The sequence below is a fragment of the Ursus maritimus genome, unplaced genomic scaffold (assembly GCF_017311325.1).
Source record: "Ursus maritimus isolate PB19 unplaced genomic scaffold, ASM1731132v1 scaffold_22, whole genome shotgun sequence".
Lineage (NCBI taxonomy): Eukaryota > Metazoa > Chordata > Mammalia > Carnivora > Ursidae > Ursus > Ursus maritimus.
Window position 1 is genome coordinate 19268089 of NW_024424675.1, and position 19741 is coordinate 19287829.

The 19741-nt window shown below is 55.4% G+C and overlaps 2 protein-coding genes and 1 long non-coding RNA gene across 5 annotated transcripts in view; 2 read left to right on the forward strand and 1 right to left on the reverse strand.

The window, feature by feature from the left end:
- The window catches only part of SLC4A11 (solute carrier family 4 member 11), a 12865-nt gene extending 7862 nt beyond the window's left edge, over positions 1-5003 (forward strand). For both annotated transcript variants that reach the window (XM_040638057.1, XM_040638056.1), the window contains exons 10-20: positions 1453-1578; positions 1657-1770; positions 1859-1991; positions 2267-2340; positions 2768-3029; positions 3116-3222; positions 3307-3475; positions 3570-3743; positions 3958-4153; positions 4262-4431; positions 4547-5003. In XM_040638057.1, coding sequence (XP_040493991.1) covers positions 1453-1578; positions 1657-1770; positions 1859-1991; positions 2267-2340; positions 2768-3029; positions 3116-3222; positions 3307-3475; positions 3570-3743; positions 3958-4153; positions 4262-4431; positions 4547-4610 — 1589 coding nt within the window. In that variant the 3' untranslated portion in view covers positions 4611-5003. The remainder of the gene's footprint in view (positions 1-1452; positions 1579-1656; positions 1771-1858; positions 1992-2266; positions 2341-2767; positions 3030-3115; positions 3223-3306; positions 3476-3569; positions 3744-3957; positions 4154-4261; positions 4432-4546) is intronic.
- A 2366-nt stretch (positions 5004-7369) lies between these two features.
- ITPA (inosine triphosphatase) lies at positions 7370-16878 on the reverse strand. 2 transcript variants are annotated; one of them, XM_008703297.2, is made up of 8 exons: positions 16738-16878; positions 14739-14796; positions 14580-14644; positions 13876-13949; positions 12552-12583; positions 11797-11912; positions 8976-9052; positions 7370-7835 (listed from the first exon to the last, which is right to left on the reverse strand). In XM_008703297.2, the coding sequence occupies exons 1-8, from the start codon at positions 16801-16803 to the stop codon at positions 7694-7696; spliced, it is 630 nt and encodes a 209-aa protein (XP_008701519.1). In that variant the 5' UTR covers positions 16804-16878; the 3' UTR covers positions 7370-7693. The 2 variants fall into 2 exon arrangements, with proteins under 2 accessions (XP_008701519.1, XP_008701518.1); XM_008703296.2 differs by lacking the exon at positions 14739-14796 and having other exon boundaries at positions 14580-14707; positions 16710-16833.
- A 1-nt stretch (position 16879) lies between these two features.
- LOC121104578 lies at positions 16880-18377 on the forward strand. The gene is made up of 2 exons (XR_005836902.1): positions 16880-17275; positions 17807-18377. It is a non-coding gene; the product is annotated as an uncharacterized LOC121104578 (long non-coding RNA).
- The last annotated feature ends 1364 nt before the right edge of the window (positions 18378-19741 follow it).

Below are 19741 nucleotides of genomic sequence, written 5' to 3' on the forward strand. Positions count from 1 at the left end.
CTGAACAGAAAATGGCAAAGGCCCCTCCCCAGGCCTGAGAAGGGCCCTCACGCTTAAAACTTCCACTAGCTTCTTGATGATTCTGCCCCTGCCTCTGGTACAGACTCAAGCTTGGCACGGCCCTCCTCCACGGGCTTTCTCTTCGGCAAAGCGGGTGCTGAGGGGAACGTCCCTCCCGGGGATTTCAGAGGCATGCTGTGAACCTTCCCGAAGGTTACGGTGCTGGGGAGAGGGGAAGTGGGCAGCTCATGGGGCAGAGGGAGTGACAGCTGGTGGAGCAGAAGGGGCAGTACCCCAAGGGCTGAGTGGCTGGACTCATGCCTTGGGACAGGCCACCCAGCCCAACACCTGGCTCCTCCTCTGGAGAACGAGCCTGTTCTAAAGCGAACAGGGTAGCAAAGCGTGGATGGGACAGGCCTGTCCCCACAAAGGGACAGACGCTGCTCCCAGAGGACGGGTTGCCGTAGGGGAGGCTGGACCCTGAGTTCACGGACAGAGTTGACTTTGGTCAGGCAAGAGGGAGAAGGCTTGACAGGCCTGGAGCCCTCGGAAAATCACACGAACCAGCAGACAGTAGGAATACGGCTGGTGCAGTGGAGCTGGGGAAAGGTTTGTGTCCACCGTTGTGATTCCATCAGCCACGATGCTGTGAATATGTGTTCCTTGGGACAGTACCAGTACCTCGGGTTCTAAGAACTCAGGAGTTTCGGAAGGAGATTTGGAGGCCGACGGTGGTTCTGGTGATCTGCTCACCTGGCGGGAATCCTGGCAGACTCCACTAATGCTTGACCTTCGGGGGACAGAACTTGCTGCCAGTTCGCAGTGGGGGGCACCTGCCACGTGCTTGGGACTATCAGTGATGGCAAGGGCAGGGCGCGGGTTCCTCCACTCGCCAGGAACCGCGGGTGTGACTCCTGTCCCCTACCCCCAGAAAAGCACCAAGACTGCCACGGAGGTGGGGCGCACGTTCGCCACCATGTTCCTGGACATCACCTTCCGCCAGAAGCTCCTGAGCACCCGCACGGAGGAGGAATTCAAGGAGGCCCTGGTGCACCAGAGACAGCTGCTCACCGTGGTGAGCCAGTGCCCAGCCGTCGGCGCCAAGGGCTACAACGTGAACCCCATCTGCATACACAGATCCCCACAGGTACGGGGAACGGGGGCAGGCCTGGGCGGGTGCGGCGGGCCATGGCCCACGGGCCGAAGAGCCGACAGATCTCTGTTCCCTTCCCCAGCCCCTGAAGCACAAGGACTTTCTCCCTGTGGGGAAGGGCATCCGGGAGGACATAGCCCGCAGGTTCCCCATGTACCCACTGGACTTCACAGCCAGTCACGTTTTTTGCCTAGGAGTCCTTGCCCCCCGCCAAAGAGCTCAAGCCTGTGGCGATCTCAGGAGCAGCACATGTGCCTGTCGTGCAGCCCCAGCAAACTTCTGTCCTGTCCCATCCCTAGGCATTATCGGGAAAAACAAGGCTGTGGGCAAATACATCACCACCACCCTGTTCCTCTACTTCGCCTGCCTCCTGCCCACCATCGCTTTTGGGTCCCTCAACGATGAGAACACAAATGGGGCCATTGGTGAGGGGGGTGGGGTGGGGTGGGGAGCGGGGCGGGAGGCCCAGGGCTGCGGCGCCCACCTGACCCCCGCTCCCTCAGATGTGCAGAAGACCATGGCGGGGCAGAGCATCGGAGGCCTCTTGTACGCCCTCTTCTCCGGGCAGCCGCTGGTGGTGCTGCTGACCACCGCGCCCCTGGCCCTCTACATCCAAGGTGCCGTGGCACTGGCGGCGGGGAGGTGGCTGCCGAGGCCCCCGGGCCCAGCCTGGCCCTGACCACCCCCTCGTCCCGCTGCCTGCAGTAATTGGTGGCATCTGTGACGACTACAGTCTGGACTTCAACACCTTCTACGCGTGGACGGGCCTGTGGAACAGTTTCTTTCTCGCGCTTTATGCCCTCTTCAACCTCAGTCTGATCATGCGTCTCTTCAAGAGGTGACAGGGCCTTCCCCGAGCTGCTGGGACCCTCAAGCAGGAGGGAGACCGAGGCCAGGGATCTGGGTCAGCCTCCGTGCCGGCTTCCGAGGCCCTGTAACCCTAGAGTGGATGAGGTGCCCCCACCCTATCACTGCCCCAAAAGAGAAGCGTGGAACCCTGGTCTTCATGGCAGGAGGAGGTCGGAGGCTGTGCAGAGGCTCGGGGAAGCCTCCCCCTCCCGGGACTCCTGACCGTTCACCCCCCATTTGATGAGCCATGACACCCCCCGGCAGGTCGACAGAAGAGATCATTGCCCTGTTCATTTCCATCACGTTCATGCTGGATGCTGTCAAGGGCATGGTCAAAAGTGAGTGTCCAGCCGGTGGCCACCTGCTGCAGGGGAAACTGAGCTGAGTTGGGGGACTACGGGCTGTGGCCAGGGCAGCCAAGCAGCATGCAAGCTGCGGCTACTTCCATGGTCCAGGGTGCTCTCGGGAGCTGTGGCCAGCAGAAAGCAGCAGTGCCACGTGCTGGAGGGTGACAGGGCTGCCTCAGGCAGGATCAGAGGCACGGGGCCAGGTGTGAGGCACTGTCAGAGATGGGGGGGCAGCGGGCGGACAAGCAGGTCAGTGGGGTCCTCCTGGGACAGAGAAAGGCAGCCCCCTCCCCTCTCCCCTCCCCCCAGAAGCCCTTTCTTCCCTTGGGGGGGCCTCCCCTCCCCCACATCCAGGAGGGAGCTGGGCCTTGGCCTCCCAGAGCTCAGGTGGCTGAGGCCTGCTGGCCTCTATCCACAGTCTTCCAGAAGTACTACTATGACCACGACTTTGGGAACCACTACACAGACAGCACTCCCCTGGTGAGCCTGCTGGGCCCCGGCACCAGCCTCAATACCAGCCTCCACCCTGCCCTCAACACCAGCCTCCTGACCAGCCTGCCCCAGCTGACGTCTGGGAGCCACCCTGCCGAGCGCCCGGGCCGGGAGACCGCCGTGCTCAGCCTTCTCATCATGCTGGGCACGCTGTGGCTGGGCTACACCCTCTACCAGTTCAAGAAGAGGTGAGGGGGGGCCTGCGGGGGAGCAGAGGAGGCACAAGCCCCCTGGCCACCCTGATCCACCCCTCCCCCCCCCTCCGTGTCCCCAGCCCCTACCTGCACCCCTGCATGCGGGAAATCCTGTCGGACTGCGCCTTGCCCATCTCGGTGCTCACCTTCTCCCTCATCTGCTCCTACGGCTTCCGGGAGATCAAGAGTGAGTTGGGCTCAGGCAGGGGTGCGGTGGGCTGGGCTCACTCCTGGGGGCGCAGGCCTGAGCGGGGGCCTCTACCTGCTGCAGTGAGCCAGTTCCGCTACAACCCCAGCAAGAGCCTCTTTGAGGTCGCCGAGATGCACTCCCTGTCCCTGGGGGCCATCGCCGGCGCCATGGGCCTGGGCTTCCTGCTCTCCCTGCTCTTCTTCATCGAGCAGAACTTGGTGGCTGCCCTGGCGAACGCCCCGGAGAACAGGTTCGTGGGGCTGGGAGGGGCGGGCTGAGCGTGCGCCGGATCCAGGGGCCAAGGGGATCCCGCCACACGTGCCCCCCCTCCCCGTGTGCCGCAGGCTGGTGAAGGGCACCGCCTACCACTGGGACCTCCTGCTCGTCGCCATCATCAACAGCGGGCTGTCTCTGTTCGGCCTGCCCTGGATCCACGCTGCCTACCCGCACTCCCCGCTGCACGTGCGGGCGCTGGCACTGGTGGAGGAGCGCGTGGAGAACGGGCACATTTACGAGACGTGAGTGCGGGGCGGGTCCCTGGAGACCCGAGGCCCATCCTGTGGGCCCGGAGGGGTGGGGGCAGCCCTGGGCCACCCGTGACCCCGGAAAGGACGTGGCTCAGGGGACTAGGGCCTGAAGTGGAGGCGCCGAGGGGGCCACGTGTGAGCAGCGGTGGGACCCTGCAGCACGGAGCAGGGCCGGAGGGTGAGCTGGTGCCCCGGGACCGTGCAGGATCGTGAACGTGAAGGAGACGCGGCTGACCACCCTGGGAGCCAGCATCCTGGTGGGCTTCTCCCTCCTGCTGCTGCCCTTCCCGCTGCAGTGGATCCCCAAGCCCGTGCTCTATGGCCTCTTCCTCTACATCGCGCTCACCTCCATTGACGGCAACCAGCTCTTCGAGCGCGTGGCCCTGCTGCTCAAGGACCAGGTGAGGGGCCGGCCAGGAGGGGGGTGTGTGTGTGCGTGCGTGTGTCTGCGTGTGTGGCAGGCGGGCACGGCTCCAGGCCTGCCCACAGCGCGCCCCTGCCCCCCGCAGACCTCGTACCCGCCCACCCACTACATCCGGAGGGTGCCGCAGAGGAAGATCCACTACTTCACGGGCCTGCAGGTCCTGCAGCTGCTGCTGCTCTGCGCCTGCGGCACGAGCTCCCTGCCCTACATGAAGATGGTCTTCCCGCTCGTCATGATCGCCATGATCCCCATCCGGTGCGGGAGGCGCCCAGCGGCCCTGGCGGGGGAGGGGGTGGGGGAGGCCCTCTGCCTCCTGCCTCCTGCTCCCTGACCCGGTGCTCACCTTGAGGTCTGTTCTCCCTCCGCCCAGCTACAACCTGCTGCCCCGAATCATTGAAGCCAAATATTTGGACGCCATGGATGCTGAGCACTGACTGAGGCCCTGACTGGCAGGCCCCGGCCACGTCCCATTCACCGGTCCTTCTGGCTCTTCCCAGGCTGACTCTGCTGCCATGTGGGGAGAGGGATGGGTGTCTTTTGGGGTGTTGCTCTCTGCTGCACCCCCCCCAGCTGTCCCATCAGGCCTAGGGCATCTAGGCATGGGAAGGGGGGGTGGTCCACGGTCTGTGCCCATCCCGGTCCCCATTAGACTTTTGCTTGGGTCAGGAACACTGCTCAGGGCAACTTCTGTCCAGAGTACGACTAAGCAGGACGGATTTTCTTTTGATAAAAGAGTCAGATGTCTGAAAGAGAAACCATTTCCTTGATTGTGTAAGGAACTCGCTGTATGCACACTAGAGAATAAAGCTCCTGTTTCTACGCTCCCATCTCTGCTGTCCCGCCCTGCCCCAGCCTCAGGGCCGCCGGAGAATAAAGTAGGATGTGAAGGGGAGGTGGAATGAAAAGGACCGGTGTTTGTTGAGTGCTACGGGCTGTCCCCTCCAACCCCACACCGAGCAGGCCCAGCAGGGGCCTGCGGAAGATCCAGGAGGCCCTGGAGCTGCTGTGTTGCCAGGAAACTGCAGGGGAAGTGTTCTGGGAACAGCATGTGCAAGGGCCCGGAGGAGAGGGCTTGGGCCCCGAGAAGAGCCATGGCTGGTGGAGGAGAGATGAGCGGGCCTGGCAGCCCTGGGCCTGGGCCCCCGGGGGCAGCTGCAGGGCAGCCCAACTGACTGAAAACCAGGCCCATGGAGGTCAGAGTGGGTGGGTCAGGTTTTACATGGGGGGGTGGGGGTGGGGCTGCACCCCGCACTGGGGCACGGAGTGGGGATGAACAGAAGTGGAAGAATCCGAGGGCAGGATGTATGGATAGGCTTGATGGAGGGGAGAAGGGGCCACAGTCCTGGCTTGGTCACAGGGTAGCTGGCCACAGGGCCCACAGCAGGCAACAGGGATTCTGGATCGGGGACTCAGGAGCGCCTCTTGTGCGTTGTCTGGGAGCGCCAGCAGTGGTAGAGCTCCAGACACCCCGTAACGTTAGTACCTTACAGGACTCTGGCTTGCCCGATAAAACAGACCAAGGGAGCAGATGAGAGAAGACGTCTGCTACCTCTGAACTGAAAAGGCCTCCTATCTAGGTATGCTAAGGATTCCGCAAACCAACAACAAAAGACCATGACTCCAACTCCAAGAGAAGAGGCAAACCTGTGAGGTGGTGGGGGGCACCCCAAAAGTAACAGGGGTGGCAGGAATGCTCAATGCCCTTGGTCATCTGAGAAATGCAGCCCCAAGGGGAGCTGGCCTCGTCCACTTGTAACTGGCGACACTGGGCCCCCCAAGGCCGGCCGGCTGACTGGGAGAGGCGTGCACCCTGATGCGCGGACGGGCTGGCGTGGAGACCGGGGCACAGTCAAGACTCCTCATCCTCCCTCCGCGTGGCTCTGCTCCCAGGCAGGTGGGCGTGGGTTCGAGCATGTTCACAATGTTTGTAGCGATGGGTAGCTAAGGGTTAACAACAAAGGGGGACAGTGTCCTGTGGACCTGGGACATCACACTTAAGAGCTGAGTAGCGAGCAAGAGGGCTGCCTGGCCCTAAGCTCGACGTACCCCCCCAATCAGCACTCAGCACCAAGGAGACAACTCAGAGGAGGCTGGGCTGCTGGCACTTCCTGGGGAAACAACCCACTTGAGCCTTACAAGCAAGTGGGGAGCAAAGGAATGATGTTCTGTCCTCACCCAGACACACTGATGCACCTTAGGGGGAGGAAACAGTTAAACTCAGGCCCTGGACCATGCTGCCAGGACCAAGGAACAGTGACTGGAAGTGACATTCTCCAGGTCTGCCTATGAGCACAGAAATAAGCCTGGGAGTGACCCCCCAGCATTACGCTCCCTCCTCCCCCGTTGCACACAACAGGCTCTCCTGAATATCCTTGGGGTGGGCACCTCCTGCTTACCAAACAAACACCTGCGTGAAAGGAAAGGGAGCCGCCCCAGGCCCCTCAAGTCCCTCCCAAAAAATGGCTTCCCCAGGGCACAGTGAGGAGCTGGGGCAGCTGAGGCAGGCTTCCCGAGGGGCCTGGAGGTCCCAGGCTGAACCATGTCACGTCCTCTCCACTGGGGTGGAGACTCCATGCCCCCTCCCTGCCATAAAAACGAACTTGGTATTATCATCAAAACCCAACATTTTCGGGGCGCCTGCATGGCTCAGTCGGTTAAGCATCTGACTCTTGATTTCGGCTCCGGTCATCATCTCAGGGTCGTGGGATCAAACCCCACGTCCGGCTCTGCACTGGGCATGGAGCCTGCTTGGGATTCTCTCTCTCCCTCTGTCCTTCCCTGCCACTCATTCTCTGTCTCTCTCAAAACAAAACAAAAACAAAAACCCCACCCCAACATTTTAGCTGCTCTGTTCTACTGAAATACAGCCAAAGCACTCAACACCCACACTGCCCACCCCCCCACCCAGCAAACACCCTAGAGGCAGCTGGGTGGCGGCCTCCCTCCACGGGTGGGTGGGCAGCACGGGTCTGGAATGGAAAAGGTCAGCTCACGAGCTGAGATTGGAAGAATGAAAGGAAAGAGGCGATTCCCCAGCGAGCAAGGTCACGAGCAAGGTCACGAGCAAGGTCACGCGGACACCCTTGGCGCCATCCTCATCCCACCACCGCCCTCTGACCTGAGGTTTCCTGCTCCTGCCAAAAGAGGTTCAGGAGACAGACAACTGCCCTGGGCAAGTTTCAAAGCCGATAAATCCGGTTTATTCTGGAGGTAAGTGCCTTCCAGTATTTTTATTTCTGCCACTTTAAAAACGTCGAGGGTGATTTGTGTGGTTCTTCCCAAACCCCCGGTCCTAACATGTCCAGTTTAACATCCCAGATCCTTTCAGGATCCCAGGCCAGGAGGAACCCTTGAAGCCCCAAGGGCAAGAGAATAGTGTCCCCTGCCCCAAGTTTCTCCAAGCAGAGCCAGCTGCTCCTCCAAACAGGGCTGGTGAGGCTGTCTCAACGCCCCTAGGAAGTGGTGACCCTGAAGGCCGTACTTGGAGGGCTGCCTGTCTGATGGGGGAGGGGGCAGGCTAGCCTTCCCCAGCTCCCCGGCCGGGGCGATCATCACCAGCTGTCAGAGGAGCGAGGCTGCCGAAGTATTTCTGCAGCTCGAGCAAGGCCCGGAAGCGATGGGAGATGGCGTTCTTCTCCGCCTTGGGCATCTCCGCATACCTGAGGGGTGACAACGGCTGTTCAGGGGAGCCCGGAGTCGGGGTGCACATCCCTCCCCCGTCCTGGAGCCCAAGGCTCAAGGAGTCACCAGGAAAGGGGGGCGGGCCACCAGCTCCCAAGAGCCAGAGTTAATTTTTAAAAAACCAGAGAGAGTTTCAAATTCCCCTGGAGGTGGAAACCCGTATTCACGAATGTGGAAGGATGTTCGGCTCGCCCCAGTGTGTCCACAAGTCGTTAAGGGAAGCCAGGGACGGGGTGAGCTGCGTGTTTGATCAGCTTTGTCATCTGTTGACAGGAAGCAGCGAGGCCTGACCGAGCAAACATGACCGTCTCCTCTCATGTGCTGCGGGGGTGGCTCGGGACAGCCGGCCGGCGGCCTCCAGGGAGGTGAGGACCCACGCCCCCCACTCCGTGTGCTGCAGACCCGCGCTGTCCCGTGGGTGGCCGCCAGCCACGAGGGGCCATGTAAACTGAAGTAACCGAAGTTGAATAAAACTAATTTCAGTTCCTAAGTCCTACTGGATACCCACGTAGTGGACTGAACAGCAGAGAAACAGCGTTTCTCTATCCTGCGCGCTTTGACGGTGCTGCTTCACGTTATCCTCAGCCCTGTCTGGCCACTTTGTGGCCTCAGGACACCCTCCCTAAGGGCCCCTCTAGCCTGAAACACTTCCAGTAACGGTCAACATGTCCAGCGCAAATAAGGGGGGCCGTGGGGTCAGGGGGAAGTAATGAGAACACTTGGCACTGGGGGGGGGTTCATGCGGTGCCCCCCCCAAAGGCTGGAAGTATTAACATTTTTCCAAACTACGTGGGGAAGTCAGATCATCCCACAAAACTGTCAGGTTTATGCGTGACAAGCCAAGGGCAGAGCGGAAGGCACTCAAGTCACACAGCCACTCTGTGCGGAGCTGGAGCCCAAGGGCCCAGAGCTCCCAGCTACGCCTGGCTGCCTCCTACACTGGAGATCGGCCCACTCGGATTCCTCGCGTCCACCCAGCAGAACTGCCTGCAGCTGCAGCGGCACCCTACAGCCCGCCCCGCCCGTGTCTGCGCGCCTGCACCCGGGCAGGGTGCCCACCCGCCCCAGAGCACGGCCATCCCAGCCCCACATCCCGGGAAGAAAATGGGGCTCCTTACGTCTGCTCATATCCATCAGGCTGAAAGCAGGGATCCCAGCCGAAGTCTCGGCAGCCTCGGGGCACCACGATCCGGCCCTGCCAGAGGAAAGGGGGGACAGGTGTATCACTGGGCACAGGGGAGGCGCCCAAGGAGGACGAGGGAGCCAGTTTGAGTCTGGTTAGTTTATGTATTTGGTTAAGGCCCATTTATTCAAAATAGACGGTTTTAAGAAGTCCATGGTACCTGCAAATGTTTGCTGAATACACAGATAACACACAGTGGGACCACTCTCCCTCCACGGACACACACACACACACGGAAACACAGAGCTGATCAGCCCACTGATACCCCTGGAGCTGCTCTCCCTCTCTCTCCGGCTGTGACAAACTGTGACCTCACTGAAGTGCGTCAACTTGGAAAAACACAGAAAACATTTTCTCTGAATAGGAAGTAACGAGGCCCTGAACTATGCAGACAAGCCCTAAGACGGCTACTCATTTTTATTATGATAAGTGAAATAAATGGCTGCATTTCTCAAACTACAAAGGAGGCTCTAACAATTAAGTGAAGAAACAGAAATTACTTAGCACACTGTTCACCACATAAATGAGCTCAGTAAGTACTGACTGCAATAGGCAAATTCCAACAGGAAAACGTACAAAGAGAACCGATTTAATTCAGCACCATGAGATGTCATGTTAAAGGTTAAAAAAACAGTAATTTACAAAATACAAGGGAGGGGCACCTGGGGGCTCAGTCAGTTAAGCTTTTGCCTTCCGCTCAGGTCATGATCCCAGGGTCCTGGACTGAGCCCCACGTCTCAGCAGGGAGCTGGCTTCTCCCTCTCGCCCTGCTCGTGTGCGTGTGCTGTCTCTCTCAAATGAATCAATAAAATCTTTTAAAAAATAAAAAATGTAAGGGAAGTGGCAGAAAATGGGGATTAGCCACATAACTGCCAAGTGGTTCAGACCAAAGGCAGATTCCGCGAGTGCTGGTGGGGAGCTATGGGACCCAGGCCCATTACTGAGCCACTCTGAACCTCACCCACACCACAAATGGGTTTTGAACATCCACAGCAGGGCCGGTAGTGTTCTCAGCACTGGGGTCATCGCAGGCCTAGCCCTGCCCTTGTCAAATGGACCTCTTAAGCAAAACAGGCTTTACACCAGTAAACAAATGAACGATTACAAAATGCAAAGTGACTTAGAAGGAACAAACGGGGAGCTGGCTCAAGAATAACAGGATGGAGTGACTGAGATGGGAAGCTCAGTGAGGAGACACTTGGGCCACATGAAGTGATGGGTAAGAACATTCCAGGTGGAGGACACAGCGGGTGCTGGGACCCAAAATGGGGAAGGGCTCGGCATACACGTTGTTGAAGAGACAACGTGACTGGGTTTGGAAAGCTTGAGTGAGAACAAAACAGGGAGAAACAAAGCCACCCAGGTAATGTAGAGGCTAGCATGATCTCTCCTGAAGCCAGGGAGACGATCGAGAAGAGTGGGGACCCCAACAGTGGGTCACCCCAGTGACCAGGCCCCCTCGGTGGGGACTGTGGTTGTTCACGCTTCTGATTTTTCAGAGAACATGTCTGTGAAAGTAGCAGACAACTAAAATTAATTTTTAAAAATGGAACCCGGCAATGATGACCCAGCCATCCCGGTTCTGGGTAAATACCCAAAGGACCTGTGCTCGCAGCAGCACCACTCACAGCAGCCAAACGTGGACTCGATCTACGTGCCCATCGACAGATAAGTGGACAAAACACACGGGTACATACACACAACGGACATTATTCGGTCACCGTAAAGAGGAGGAATCCTGTCATGCGCTACCACACTAATGATCCCTGGAGGACGGCACGCTAAGAGATAAGCCGGCCACAGCAAGACAAACACCGTGGACAGGTTTCCACTTATACGAGGGGTCTGAAGTTGCCAAACTCCTAGAAACAAAAGCCGGAGAGCGGTTGCCAGGGCTCGGTGGGGAGGGGGAAAGGGGAGTTTTGTTCATGGGTACGGTTTCACTTTTGTAGGATAAACAAGTTCGAGGTCCATGGCACAGCAGCGCACATACAGTTCCTACTACGGTACCGAACACCTAAAAATGGTGAAGACGGTAATTTTTATGTTTTATTAGAAAAAAAAATTAACCATGCAGGGCATCATGAAAAGTCTGTGGACAGCCCCCAGTGGAGCTTCTGGGGTAGGGCTCTGTGGGGGCTAGTCTGGATTTTATCATGATCAGAAGGGACTGGCAGAGGAGGGATGGGCCAGAAGGTATCATCCCGACACAAGGAGGGAACAGCTGCGCTGCGGGGGGAGCAGGCCAGCCCCCAGGGTGGTGTGGACCCGGTGAGAAGCAGCTGAACGCAAGGGTCTGACAGGCAGGCCTGGCTGTGTTGAAGGGCAGCTGGGGAAGGAATGAGCTGGGGGTAAGTTGGAAAGGATGTGAGACGCTCCAGGGGAGCCGTAGCCTCCGCACTTGGATAGGGACGGGAGCTGGAAGAAATCTGGGCTGTCCGTGTAGCTCTGGGAGCTGTCACCTTCAGCTTCCACATCTGTTTCTTAGGAGGGGACACAGCGCAGAGCTCTGGGTGTACCAGGCCTCAACAGCCATGAGCCCCTGTGTATCCCTGAGACACCAGCCTCAGAGGTCAAATAGATGTCAGGATTGACAGCACTCCTAGCTGTGATGCCCAGGGGCATGTCTGGGCAAAGCTCTGGGAACTCACTGACCACAAGCCCTTCCCACCACCCTCCTGCCATAGACCCTGGGCCATTGGCTCGAGCCACAGCGCCCCCTGGCGGCCCAAGGGGGAAGCAGCATGGGTACCTACCGAGGTCCGACCCCTGAACAGGCACACTGGCTCGGTGGGATCCCCGGTGCTGAGTGCAAACGTGCAGAGCGCATAGGCAGACTTGTCCTCGAACCCAGCCAGGAGCTGGTAGAGACCTGAGGCGGGAGAGAAGGGGGAGTGTGGTGATGTCTGTGCAGCTCAGCTCCCAGCCTTACTCCCCACTCCTGAGGCCCTGGAGGGGGAGCCCTCAGATTTGGGGAGCTTATACATGTCATCAGATAGGTTTTGTGCTTAATACACTGGAATTTGGGTGATGAGGACATGGAGCTCATTACACTACTCTACTACTATACGTGTCTGAAAAGCTCCATTATCTAAAGTGTTTTTAGAAGGACCTAAGGCGGGAACATTTTGGCTCACAGCCGTGACAGGGCACGTACCGCCGGCGCCCAAGAGAAGCAGCCAGTTCCCCAACCCCCAGGCCAGGCCCTGGCTGAGGCAAGGACAGGCCAGCAGTCAGTAGGGCCAGCCCTCTCAGCCAGAATCAAGTGCAGCCCCTGTGTCTCTCAAACTCACAGGCCCCACCACCCTTCCCATCCACTCTTCCCATAGCTCAGCACTCCCTGGAGCTGGGTGTGCAGGGAAAGTCCAAGCCACAGGTTATACATGGGGAAACTGAGGTGAACATAGGCTCCATGGTGGGGGGGATTCCTGATTACCAGTTGGGACCCCTCCCCTGGACCACCTCTGGATTCTCAATTCCCAACAGGTTAAGAGATACAGGAGATTAATACCTTCAGGCTTTAACTTCTCCAGAAACCACTTTCTGCAAGAGAAATAAAGGTGAGTCAGGCACCAGGAACAGATGGATCTTCCTACCATCTTCTCTGGGCTGCACCCTCTCCCCCTCCCCCCCGCCATATTAGAGCCCCAGGAAAGCCAGGGGACATGATAAATAATGTTTTAACTCAAAATGAAGAGAACTAATCCAATAGGAAAAGGATGGAGGTAAACAGACAATGCACAGAAAAAGTAATAAAACCTATGAAGGCCTCAACCTCATTGATAATTAGGAAAATACAAATTCAGGGGCGCCTGGGTAGCTCAGTCAGTTAAGCGGCTGCCTTCGGCTCAAGTCATGATCTCAGGGTCCTGGGATCGAGTCCCGCATCAGGCTCCCTGCTCAGTAGGGAGTCGGCTTCTCCCTCTCCCTCTGCCCACCCCCACCCCACTGCTTGTGCTCTCTCTCTCTCAAATAAAAAAATAAAATCTTAAAAAAAGGAAAATGCAAATTTAATCCAAACGTGATAACATTTCACATTCCCCACATTGCAAAACATGAAAGTCCTAATACTCAGTGCTGGTGAGGATATGGAGCAATGGTTCTGTTTTCTTGGCGAACATCTTAGCAATCCAGAAGTTCACGATAAACAAATCCAAAACCCAGCAAGAGCCCCTCTGTGCATATGCCCTCCCACCCCAGCAAGGAGCACTCAAAGTGGGGTATGTGTACCCTAGAGATACACAAAGGCCATCTGAGAGTGTCCAGGGCACTGGATAGTTTTAAGGAAATCCATTTTCTTTCTTTTTTTTAATTTTTATTTTATTATTATTATTATTATTTAAAGATTTTATTTATTTATTTGACAGAGCAAGAGACAGCCAGCAAGAGAGGGAACACAAGCAGGGGGAGTGGGAGAGGAAGAAGCAGGCTTCCAGCGGAGGAGCGTGATGTGGGGCTCGATCCCAGAACGCCGGGATCACAGCCTGAGCCGAAGGCAGACGCTTAACGACTGAGTCACCCAGGCGCCCCTAAGGAAATCCATTTTCAGATCTCAACTTCCTTATTTCCTTTTTCCTGAAATTGATCTGCCATGAATGTACCTCTCCAGCAGGTGGGTTCCACTGGCCCATCTCCACTTACACAATCACATTCTCATACTTTACAAAAGAAAGAAAGGCATGCCTCTCCCCTATCTCTAATCCGTTCTCAGGACAATGTGAAATATGGGTATTGGCACCAAGACAGTGAATGACCCACAATATCAGGTAACCAATCATTTCGAAGTTCAGATGATTCTGTGGCCAGGGCCCTGCAAGGGGGTGGGGAGCACTCACATGTAGGGGCCAGGGAGGCCCCCAAGGGCATTGAAGCACAGACAGGTGTCCTCCACCAGTACAGGGCCCTGTACCTGCAACACAAAGGAGTGAAGCCTTGAGACCTGTGACCAGGAGTAGGCCCTGTCCGGACCCTGAATTCCCAGGCCACCCAGGCTGGGGCCAGGCCCACAGCTAGTTGGGATCTACAGCAGCAGTTAACGGGTTTAGGAAATAGCCCTTGGCTAAACTCTTATCTTCATTTTAGAGATAGGAATACCAAAACTTGGCAGGTTGTAAAGCCTACTCTAAGCACAGCAAGAGGAGAGGCGGGATTCACACTCAGACCGCCTGGCTCTACATAAAGTGTTCCCATTCCACAAAGATGTGTGAGCACAGGGGTAGATGTGTGTAGGGAGAACGCAGGCATTGGAATGTACGTATCCGAAAATCAGAGACGTGTGTGTGCGCACACGTGCATGCGCGCGTGCTGGTCTGGGATACTATGTAGTCCAGGTTGAGAAAGAAAGGTAGTATTCCTCTGCCTACGTTAACTGACCCCAATCTAGCTAGGCCTGGGCAGGTCCTTGAAGTTATGACCAATGTGCCCACCCTATTATTCTCTGCCTGAGCCCAGCAGACACAGCCCCCAGGAGCCACCAGGATGAGAGGAACAAGTTTGGGACACGCGACGAGCAAGTCTGGGGCACGCAAGGAGCAAGCACCTGGCGAGCTGCCTCCTGGCACTTCTGTATGGAAATCTCATCAGGCTCCCCCTGGTACTCCGGCACTTGTTGGAGAAACGGATATATGAAGAGAGTCAGGTCACGGGGAGACAGAGAAATCAAACCATCTTTCAAAGATAAAACGAAACAGAGACATACGGTCGATTTTCTGTGCCACCAAAGTGCATGGAAACTTATCTCCCAGAATCTGAATGACCTGTTCCAAAATGAAAGAATATTTATCACCATTTGTTAACAATTCCCCGTTACTACAGAAGCTGTCACCCACCTTTCTCTTCAGGTAACTGTCAGCCCCCTAAAGCTTAGTAAGTCAGGCTCATGAGCCTCACTCCAGACTTCAGGGTCCCACTCCAGCAGGTCAGCTCCCCATCTCCGCAGTCTCCTACCCCTCCTTCAGGTCTCTGTTGATGTTAAACCCCTACTCAGAACACCCTCTTCCCTTCTCCCTGCTCTAAAACTCTATGTAACCTCCTCTTCTGGCAATTCTCCATCAGGGTTTACCCAGAATTCAAGAGGCCTGTGAACCCGGACGGGGGAAAAAATGCCTTTATTTTCACTCTCTAGCTGAAATTTAGCATCTCTTTCAATTGTGAATACAGAAAACCAAATAGCATCAGCAGTTCCTGTGACCTTTGAAACTATCAAAATCACAGATGTTGTCACATCCCACTACAGCTGTAACAGGTATCTCAAAATACTTACAACCCTATTTGAAAAGTATGATAACTACACACACGGCTAGATTGAATCCTTTAATGCATTAATAAAATGTATGTTAACTAGATCATAAATATTTATATTGAGAACTGTACTTTAATAGAATTAATTTCCTTTGTAAGCCTATGTATTTTACTTTGTACATTTAAAAATATTTTCCTGAAAGACGGTCCACAGGCTTCATCAGCCTGCCAATGTAGTGCTGTGGGATGAAGAGTTAAGATACCCTGTTCTAAGCCAACTTCAAGTCCATCTTCTCCAGTGGGCCTCCTCTGACCACTCTAGCCCCTTCTTGAAATGTAGGCCATATTCTCAACCAGAGACAGAGATGGGCTTGGGAGCTGGCACCCCCTATCCTGCATGGGGCTCTTTTCAGGGTGGCACTACTTGTCTGACTGGCCTCAGGATTCCAAACTTTTAAACAGAGGGCTCTGGCTCTTGAGTAGGTCACCTTGTACTGGCACAGAAGTGTCATCATCCCCTATGCTGGGGACAAATGAAGGGTCGGTCCCCTAATGACTGGGTCCCACTCGTCTGCCTCAACATATCTAGTGGATGTCACCCGATGCTACACCATGACCCCCCTCATTGGCCATGGCTGACTGAGCAGGGGCAAACCCGTGACCCAAGCAACGCTAATGAGAGCTAATGTATGGCCGAAGTCTCACTGCCCCTCCACCAGGAGCGAAGGAAGCAGAAAAAAGCTTAGTAAGAAGGGGATCAGGACTAGATAGGCCCCTCGGGACACTCGTCAAGTCTTATGGGACATCGTACATTGTATTCCCAGAAAAGTCACCTGGTGGTTTACATGAGTTCCCCGCGTGTCTCTATTATTTGCATCCAAAGGCTATCCATCCACCGGCAGAATCCTCACAGCTAGCCACAAAATTCCCTGGATTTAATGCCGTCTTCACTCCTCCACCCCACTGCGTTGTGAAACCGACCTTCCAAATCATCCCCATTTCACAGAAGAGAAAAAGAGGCTGAGGACCACATTTCCGGGCCATGGTGGGGCGTTGGCGGCTCAGCTTGGTTGCCTGTCCCACGCTCCGCCTGGCCCCTGCCACCCCAGGTCGATAGCGGGGTCTGGATCAGCTCCAGAGGGGTGTCAGGAGTCCCGGTTTGGGGTTTAGCCTAATAGATGACCTTTGGGGCAGGTACTAAGGACCCGGCACTCCTTTAGTTCCCTCAGCTCCCGATCTCGCAAGCCTGGATCTGTCAACGCCTTAATTCCATTAATTCTAAACGGCACACATGGCCGTTTAACTCAGCGCGACCCAATCCGTTCCACACGCCTGGGTCTGCCTCTCCGTGCCCCCTCCGCCTGGAAGTCGCTTCTCCGCCCGATCCCCAGCGGGCCCTACCACATGCTACCCACCCCCCGCCGCCTACTAGTTGGCCTCCCGCGCCCTCCCGGCACCTCCTCCAGCTTCTTGGCGTTCCCCGTGACAAACACGATCTTTTTCCCGGCCAAGGGGGCCGCCATGCCGGCTCCTGATTACCCTGCAGACCCACCGGAAGCCCTCTGCCTCGAGTGGCAAGCACTTCCGGCTGACGCGGAAGCGGGCAGCGTAGCTTCCGGCCTAGGCTCCCGGATAGGGTGTCCTCGGGCTCCCACCGAGTGCCTGTCGTGTTAGCGGCAGCCTAGCTGCCTTAGGGGCGAGAAGGCCGTGCTAGGCGCCCGGCTTCCTTGCTCAGACCCCGGGGAACAGAGCGCCCCTCTTCCGGATGAGCAGCCTGGGACACCGGGCGCTAGGAGGGAGGGAAATGGCGCGGCCGGTCTGCGCCGGAATTGCGGGGTCTTCCCGGCACTGGCGGTCGAGTGCATTGAGACCAGGCTCTCCCGCCAAGGGGCGCTCTCTTCGAAGACGAGAAGAGACCGTTGCAGCCACCGGCCCCACCCCTACTTTCTCCCCTCTCTGGGACGGGGGCACCGAGGGAGGCAAAGAACCTGCACGGTAATGAGCAGCATTCCTGTGCTCTGGACGGTTCGCCTTCTCCGCGGGCACCTCCAAATCTGCCTCTGAGAGCTGTTTTCTTCTGGGCAAGGGCTGCAAACCTGGGTCTTTATCCTAATCTCACCTCCAGCCCCACTCCCTTCTTTCCTTGCCCGCCAGCTCTGATCACCTTGACTCTGGATTAAAAAACTTGTTTTAAATTAAGGTGTAACATTAGTTTCAGGTGTACAACTAATGATTTGATATTTGTATACATTTGGAAGCATTCACCTCAGTAAGTCTGGTTAACATTGATCTTACATAGTTATATATATTTTTACTTGTGATGAGAACCTTTAGATTTACTCTCAGCAACTTTCAAATATGCAGTACAGTATTAACTAGAGTCAACATGCTACCATGCTGTACATCTCCAGGATTATTTTATAACTGGAAGTTTATACCTTTCAACCCCCTTCACCCATTCTCCTGTCACCCAACTACCAATCTGCTCTCTGTATCTATGAGCTTATTTTGTTTTTGTTTTTTTAGATCCGACTACTTGCCTTCGAATTTAAATTTGGCATAGCCAAAGCAAGCCTGGTCTTTTCACCCGTTTCCCAAGCTTGGGACCTCAGTATTTCAACTCCCTCATTGCCTCATCCCTACATCTTCTCCCATCTATCCTGCCTTCTTCATGCCCACTGTCTAAGCCAGATCTTTACAACCTGAACACAATGAAGGGGTGCAGGATGAGATGTCCCAATATGTGCCACTTTGACATAAAGATTATTTGAGTTAAAAGTAATAAAAACAGCAGATGCAGGAAAGGCTCTCTGCCTCCCCAAAACTGCCAAGATTTACATTGGAAAGGAGAGCCTGCAACAGGAAATATTAACAGACACACCCCCTCCAGGAACTTATCTGCATAATAGAGCAACCTTGTTTTTCCCAAACATCCCTTTTCACCTTCCTAAGGAGATTTCTCCCCCTTTGTATCCTCAGGCCCTTACCCCTTCTTAGTTCTTAAAAGCATCATGTTGCTGACTCATTGTCTTTGGAATCTCTTGTCTATGTGGACTCCCCTTACACACGCCTATTAAATTTGATTTTCTCCTCTTAATCTGTCTCATGTCAGTCTGTAAGGCCAGTGAGGACTATAAGGCAGAGGAAAGTCTTCCCCACCCCCCCAACTGTAGCAGAGGGTAGAAAGTGCCCCAGCAGACCCACCTGTGCCTCAGCCTTGACCCACTGCTAACACCCCCATTGAACAAGTCACCTGTCTCCTTCCTCCATGGACTCAGCAAGCACAGATTAACGGCAAGGGCAGATTCGGGGCCCCTCTCTCCTAGTGAGGAAACTCCTGACAGAGGAACATCAGAAGGCAGAGGTCTGTCAGTGCCTGGATGAGCTATTTTGCTTAATGTTCTTGTCCCCTGATAATCTCAAATTTTTTTACACCCCAGGATTTGTCAGGGAATATCAAAAAACTTCATGTTCTCTAAAAACCTTTGCTCAATGACCTTACCATAGCAGGAATATTGCACAGGCCAAAAGGCGTTACTGTGTCCTTGAGTGGTCCGGAAGGCTTGTTCAGGCAATTTGATGAGGCAATGTGTGAGGCTCCTTGGAGTTGATCTGAACGTAGTGGTTTAGATTCAGGGAGCAAGCGGCCGTCCCTTTATGTTATCTGTCTTCCTTCTTCAAGAAGTCATGGGGAATCCCCAGGGAGTTGGAGAGGCCGAGGAGGTTCCCCTCTGCAACGTTGACCTCCTGACTGTTGAAAGCTTCAGCTACAACCTCAGGCAAGAAGCTGTTGGCCAGGGACGTGCATCCAGTGTACCACACAGACAAGTAGCATGTTATATGGTCAGTGCAATGCCTATGGGAGCACTGGGTGCTGGAGGGATCATCACAGGCCGGGGAGGCTTGGACAGTCCCCCACAGAAGGTTATTAAGCAGGGAATGTTGTGCTAGACCTCACTCTAAAGCTGAAGGCCTAGGAGAACAAGAGCTTGTGGGGAGAGAGGAAATACATGAATACCTGAAACTGTATGCAAAAGTTTGTGTATATGTGATCTTTAGTCAGGACTCTTGGTTGCAGTGACAAAAACCTTCCTAGTCAACAACAAAACAAAAAAGAAATGTACTGATTGGTTTAACTGATGAGCGAAGGTATAAAGTCCCCCGCTTGTGCTCTCTCTCTTACTGTCTCTGTCAAATAAAGAAATAAAATCTTTACAAAAAAAAAAAAAAAGGATTTTATTCTTTTGACAGCAGAGCAGGGAGGAGAGGGAGAGGCAGGCTCCCCGCTGAGCAGGGAGTCCAACGGGGCTCATCCCAGGAGCCCGGGATCATGACCTGAGCTAAAGGAAGATGCTTAACCAACTGAGCCACCCAGGCGCCCCTAATTTTTATTTTTTAATAAAACATTTTACTATGGGAAATTTCAAACTTAGGCAAAAGTGTCAAACTTACCAAAAGATA